This window comes from Lepisosteus oculatus, chromosome 7 (assembly GCF_040954835.1).
Source record: "Lepisosteus oculatus isolate fLepOcu1 chromosome 7, fLepOcu1.hap2, whole genome shotgun sequence".
In the NCBI taxonomy this organism is placed as follows: Eukaryota; Metazoa; Chordata; class Actinopteri; order Semionotiformes; family Lepisosteidae; genus Lepisosteus; species Lepisosteus oculatus.
Genome location: NC_090702.1, coordinates 45,299,541 through 45,306,209, shown reverse-complemented (window position 1 = coordinate 45,306,209; position 6,669 = coordinate 45,299,541). Strand labels below are relative to the sequence as shown.

General features: G+C 35.7%; 1 protein-coding gene across 1 annotated transcript in view; it reads right to left on the bottom strand.

The window, feature by feature from the left end:
* Positions 1 to 2,802: 2,802 nt before the first annotated feature.
* Positions 2,803 to 6,669, bottom strand: part of met (MET proto-oncogene, receptor tyrosine kinase) — a 45,719-nt gene continuing 41,852 nt past the window's right edge. Inside the window, exons 19-21 of the mRNA XM_006633331.3 lie at positions 6,162 to 6,327; positions 4,870 to 5,006; positions 2,803 to 4,235 (exon numbers count right to left, since the gene is read on the bottom strand). Coding sequence (XP_006633394.2) covers positions 4,025 to 4,235; positions 4,870 to 5,006; positions 6,162 to 6,327 — 514 coding nt within the window. The 3' untranslated portion in view covers positions 2,803 to 4,024. The remainder of the gene's footprint in view (positions 4,236 to 4,869; positions 5,007 to 6,161; positions 6,328 to 6,669) is intronic.

Sequence of the window (6,669 nt, the reverse complement as noted above, 5' to 3'; positions counted from 1 at the left end):
TACCAGGGTGTTTCTCGAAAAGAATAGTGGTTTGACCCCGGCGTCCTGGCCAAATTTCCCATTGGCTTTTACCAATCATGGCCTCCTAATAATCCCCATCCATGATCTGGCTTCGTAACTCATAGCTGGTGTGCCGTCACATCATCCAGGTGGATGCTGCACACTGGTAGTGGTAGAGGGGAGTTCCCATTACCTGTAAAGCACTTTGAGTGGAGTGTCCAGAAAAGCCCTATATAAGTGTAAGCAATTATTATTATTATTATTATTATTATTAATTTGAGCTTTCATTCACGTGACAGCGGTATTTTTTGTGCATTTTTACATTACCGTAATCCTTAGAAAACGCATTAAATACACAGAGAAACCCATGTAAGTGCACAAACAACGGGGTCCTTTTTATCCATATCGTAATAAGCAAAGGCACAAACATGCACGAGCAGCCTGTATCATCAAGTTATCCTGGAAAGTTTGTGGAGCGCATGCGCATTACGTAAAGGGGATACAAATTTAGAAGGGATGAGAAAAATATACTGATCCTTGTGTAGCACCATCATGCTTTGTCGGCAACCATGCTAAGTATCCTAGATCTCTTCCTGCCAGTACTCTACCACCATTGCACACTCCTTAATATCCCTGGTCATCTATATCTGCAGATTACACTATAGGACTTTCTCAATTCTTGGTTGTTCCGTGTTGTTTTACTTGTAGTTGACTCATTCTTGAAGACAGCCCATTTTGTTCCCTTGCTCAAAGCCACGTGGTTGAAGCCAATATTTTAGTTTCCTTCAAGAAACAGCCACTTGACAGCTTTAGATCAATAAGCTACCAACTTCCCAATGGACCAGATGTAAACATTCCGATGTTCTTATATGTATATGTAGAAGTAATGCTCTTTCTGTCTTTATTAGCAGTGGTTTCCTTTTCTGAGTCCCACAGGCAAGTAGACTTCTGAAGATCACAAACCGACAATTTGTCTGTGACGTACACAGGAAATAGCTTTTATGCATTGTGTCTTACTGTATATCGTCTCTTGAATTCAGATTTTTTTCCTATTCCATCCATTTTCTTAACTTACAAGTCTGATTTTTTTAAGATTGAGGTTCTGTAGTTGTTTCCAATTCTACCTACACACGCATGTATATCAAATTTGTCTGTACAATCAGGCCTTGAGTCTATGAAATTTCATATTAAAAACCATAAATAATGATGTACAGTATTGCAGTATGCATTACCTCAAAAAGAAAATCATATATACCATCCTTAAATAAATAAAACCTTTTATAAAACTAGTTTTCAGTTGTTTAATGTGAATTAAACTGTCATATGTTTCACAGACTTCTCTGATACAGCTATTTTGAGGGTTTGCTGTGAATGCAAGTTTGCAGGTTTGAGGATTCAAAACGAAAGCACACTATATACTACACTTTATTCCGCCCCCTTTGTGAAATTTTAGTCGGCGATAAGGTGCAATAATAATAATAATAATAATAATAATAATAATAATAATAATAATAATAATAATAAAATTATTATTATTATTGCTTACCCTTATATAGCGAAAATGGTTATAGTAATTAAATCTTAAATAAAAAATAACGTATGGAATACCAATTTCCTGCAAACTAAATGTTAAAATGTTAATATCATACAATTCATAGATCATTTTATACATTACGCTTTTACTTAAAAAAATGTGCCACCACGTGCTATTTTATGAAGCGAGAAAAGTTCACGGTTTTAGTTGTAGAAACGACTCCGGGCCACAAGAGGGCGTCGACGCAGCGTAAAAAAACGGGACGTTGGCGTTTCAAGGAAAACATTTAGCTGTAAATAAAATGTTTAAATTTTAAATTACAACAAAAATACTTTACAGTAATGTTAGTCAGTACACTTTTACACTACACTGAGAGTACATATATGTTCGAACAGACCTTATGAAACTCACACCTCAGGGTTTGTACATTATCATCTTGGCGCGCAATAGATCATGTTGACTAATATGGAAGGTATGACGGTAAAGGACGCTGATTTGAGAAATATGCCAAGTGATTAGGTACAAAAGCAATGTTAAGCAAATGAATCACTGCATGCCTTGAATGTAACCTTTGTTCCAAAAATTTACAAATGGCAAAGGCAGGTCTTAGTTTAAGACAGGATGGTCTTCAGCTGTAAATAAATGTGAACAGGTGCACTGCTGTAAAAACTATTAAAAAGAAATGCCATTTGCAAACCAACTCAACTGTTTAGTGTACTAAAAGAGAAACACTTCACAAATGGGAATCAAGGAATATTGAATAAAAAAAACAGATGTGTCTTAGATTCCTCCTCTACACAATGTAATCCTTAGATTTTGTTGTAATAGTAATTAACCTGATTCTATATGGTCTTACAGTGTGTCCAATTTTTTTGATAATTACAAAACCATTTGCAGTTTTTTGAATTTGCTATTCTTTGTACACATACAGCGTGTGCTATTTTTGATTCTTTATGAACTGGAATTATGTTAAAAGTTGTATTCATTCATGTTGTTTTCCCCTTGGATAGTAGTGTCTGCCTAACATCTTCATTATCATTATCATTAATATAAAAAAATAATTCATTATGCTAAAATTTCATACCTGTGTGGAAATGAAAAAATAGAGTGTTCACCAACATTATTTATATAAAACAATTACAAATACAAAAAAAAAAGACAACAATGAAAGTAAAGTTTCACCTGTCCAGCTCATCTGCTTGAAAGTGCTCTGGATGAAACCAGAACCTGATGACTCTTGTTAAAAGTGTGGGGTCATTTTTGTAGACCAAAAAAAAAATCCCTATTCCGATCAATAATTTTATTGGTTACTCAATATATTCGAGGCACAGTCCATCATGACACAGTTATTATATCATCAACAAAATCTCATTTTTATTATAGTTTTATTTCAGCAAGACATACCGAGAACATAGTATCATAACATGTACCATTATTTGTAATAATTTCCAAAGTGGGGTAACGTGTATATATATACACATACATCCACATATTTCAACAGGACACAACTTGACAAATATTTCAGTGCATTCATTTATACAGTATTTACACAAGCACTGGATTTGTAATAGTCTACATACTGTATGTAACAATTATATGTACCACGGCTTGAAATTGCCCATGATGTTCCTGTGGATTGATAGAAGATTTTAAATATATTCTTTATCTTTCTATAAAAAAATATAGTACTTCCAGAGTGTAAACAAATATTAAAACCTACTGATCACTACTGAGCTACACAAAACAGCAGCAAGCCCAAAACAAACTATAAAGGACAAGAATGCCAATACTTTCCACAGGAACACATACTGTACATTGAAAGTCACCAATTACTATATACACAACAGGACTTAATTTCTGTTAGTAGTACATAAAATATCCAGTGTACTGCTTCTCATTTAGCTGTGAACTGTGCCACAAATCTATGCCATCTGCATGAAAGTACTATAATTTTCCACTCTGTACTGAAGAATAGAAGGACCAAACATTTGAAGATATATGCAACATACCATGTTTTAATAGTATTTGGGCTCGAGTGTGAAATAATTAGGCTGAAGAGAAAAACAACTCTGGTTGGGTGCCCCAGCAAATGCATTAAGCTTTGAACATCCTCAGTAGTATGCGTTTAATTCAGAAACGCCTCAATGATAATGAGTCCCAATCCATGTTGCTCTTGGCAGTAGGTTTGATCCTTATCCATGACTAGGGGCTGGAGTGTGGAAAAACAGTGGACATCTATGAATCTTGTTTTTGGACTACGGCTCCTGGTAGCTGTCCCAGATCCGTTCGGGATCGACTCCGTGGAGTAACCTGTCATGAGAAGGATGACTGTATTCTTGTAGTTTTGCTTCTGTAGGATAAATCCGTCATATCTCTGTGTGCATCGGACCAGGACAGTCGTGACCACAAGAGCAGTGGCATCTTTTCATTTGACATTTTTTCTCAAGGCGTCATACAGTGCATCATTATTGTGTGCAAAAGACTCTTGCCTCATGTGCAGCATTCCCGGTCCAGGCTGGACTGGGAGGAGATGAGGGAAGGGTAGGGCGTGAGTCTGTCGATGTTAACGTACGTTGTGTTCAGCAGGATGTAATGCTCTCCGCAAAAACTCGAGAAAATGGAAGAGATCCTAGCAACCAGCTCTGAAAAAGTTGGCCGGCGTTCTGGTTTAGGGTGCCAACATTCAATCATCACATTGTACCTGTAAAATGAAAAAAAAACCCATCAGAAAGCACTGTTTATATCATAATATCAAGTCAAATAATTGTGTAGATGTTATTTTTAAAAAATAGTTCTCCTATGTTTACAATTTAACATCCTGACTTAATTACTGATATTTTTAAGTGTTCTCAAAAACAATCAAAAAAAGAAAAAATTATTAGGACATCTTATGTTATATGTTTAACATGGATTTCTAAAACAGACTTTCATGAAATACACTGTTGCCATATAAGACCATAGGAAAGGTTACACAATGAGAGGAGCCCATCTAGCTTGTTAGTGTAGTTAATTGATCCAAATATCTCATCAAGACATTTCTTTGAAAAAGCCAGGGTGTCAGCTTCAACCACATGCTTTGCTCCACACTCCCTCAACCCTGATCTTTACTCTCAGAATCCATATTTATTTGCTGATGGTGTTGTAAGATTAACGTGTGCTAAATTCCTAAACTCTTTGTCAAAATGTAAACGCCCCCATTTATTGCCTGCAGTACACCTAAAGTACCTGATTTCCTAATTTCAATCACACATTTCTCAGTACATTCCAAGCAGGAAAGGCACACAACAATGGCCCATCCTATCTCCCCTGCAGAAGACATACAGTACTGTACTTACAGTGAGTCAGGGCAGAACTCCGGCTGCAGCAGCCTTCTGCCCTGCAGTAAGAAGACAGTGATGTCGAAGGAGTTGATGTCTGAATAAGGAGGGGCTCCTCTGGTCATCAGCTCCCACAGAAGCACTCCAAAAGACCACTGCATGTGTCCAAAATAAAAGAAAAACAAGAAACATCATTCTCATATGTGAATAAATATGAGATTCTTGTTTATGAAGTAGTAAGGGTCAGAAACTGCACCAGCAATGAAATTTACTTCAAAATCAAACATTCATAGTCATTTCTGGGAAGCTTAGGGCATACACAGATAAACATGATTGGGTTCATGGAACCTAATCCAAATGTTTAACAATAAACTAGTATTTGTGCAGTAAGCTGAAGAAGTGACTCACTGCTCATGTATAAAGTACTGTTCTCAGCCTTACATGACGTTTCACATACCACTGGAATCTAGGTTCTTTCAGACCTAGAGGTTAAACTCTCATAGCATTTCAACCACATACTGTATAAGCATTCGTGTCTCACCAATAATTAAACTGCTCCAGAGTTAACATAGTTTTATTGATTACTTATTACTTCTTCCTGCCACCTAATAAACAAAATGCAAACCAGCTGTTAATTCACTCAAAAATGAATTTTGCACAAGCTCTTTGACTCTTATCCTTCGCCTCCTGGGGCTAAGGAATGGATTATTTGTGAATGAAAATATTCAGCGTTGGATCACTATATTTTGGGGGAGGATATGCCCTTGCTTAAATAAGGTTAGAATATTAAGTTGTTAAGTAACAGCACTATACACGGAAAATTGGTATAGTTAAAATGTTTTATAAATGTTTAATATACATTCATAAAGGATTTAACACAGATGCCACATAATAAAGTATTTTTTTTTTCGTGGGAGATATAATGGTATTAGCTACTGTATAGCAGCATCAGGTTGAGTAAAACAAGGGTTGTACAACAAGGTCTTTTTAATCTTTCTCACAACATTTACAAACGTGGCATTTCATTAATAAGAATTATTAATAAATAATTTAACCTCACATTACAACAAGTACAGAACCAGAACATTAATTAGTGTTCTTTTAGCTCAGCTGTTAATGTACCTAAATGTACTGATTTGGTGAAATCCATATTTGGCTTTATTTGGATTTGATTGAAGCATTACATCCTAAGGGTATTGTGTCTCTACATTTAAATGTCTAAGAAAATAACTGCAACCTATACTTTAGGATAAAGTATAAGTTCAACAAGACAAAATTTGAAATGAAAGCATAGGAACTGCTGCTCATACCACATCCGACTTTGTTGTAAATTTGTGAGTCTGTAAGCTCTCCAATGCCATCCACTTCACAGGTAATTTGACCCCACTTTTGTTGTGTACACTGTAGTATTCTTTGTCATAGACATCTCTCGCAAGACCAAAATCAGCAACTTTAACTGTGTAGTTTTCGTCCAGCCTAGGAACGAAACAGATAAAAACTGTTGACTCTACGTGACAGACACGCTCCAAGGGAAGCAGAAATACACACAAAGGAAAAACACCATGCAGAGTAAAAGGAAACAGGATTAACAAGTGATAAAAAAGGGAACAGCTGCTGATGCTGAGTGTACTGTATAATTAAAGTCTTTGATCTTCTTTCAGATGTTATTACAGTGAGGTCTAGTATTCACATATTCTCTTATATACTGAATTTGCTGTGAAATAATGAGGTTTTATGCTCATGAGAGTTAAAAAAAGACCTGCACAGGAGGAAAGGTATTAAAGTCAAGAGAATTGTATCTAAATAGTATAATGTAGA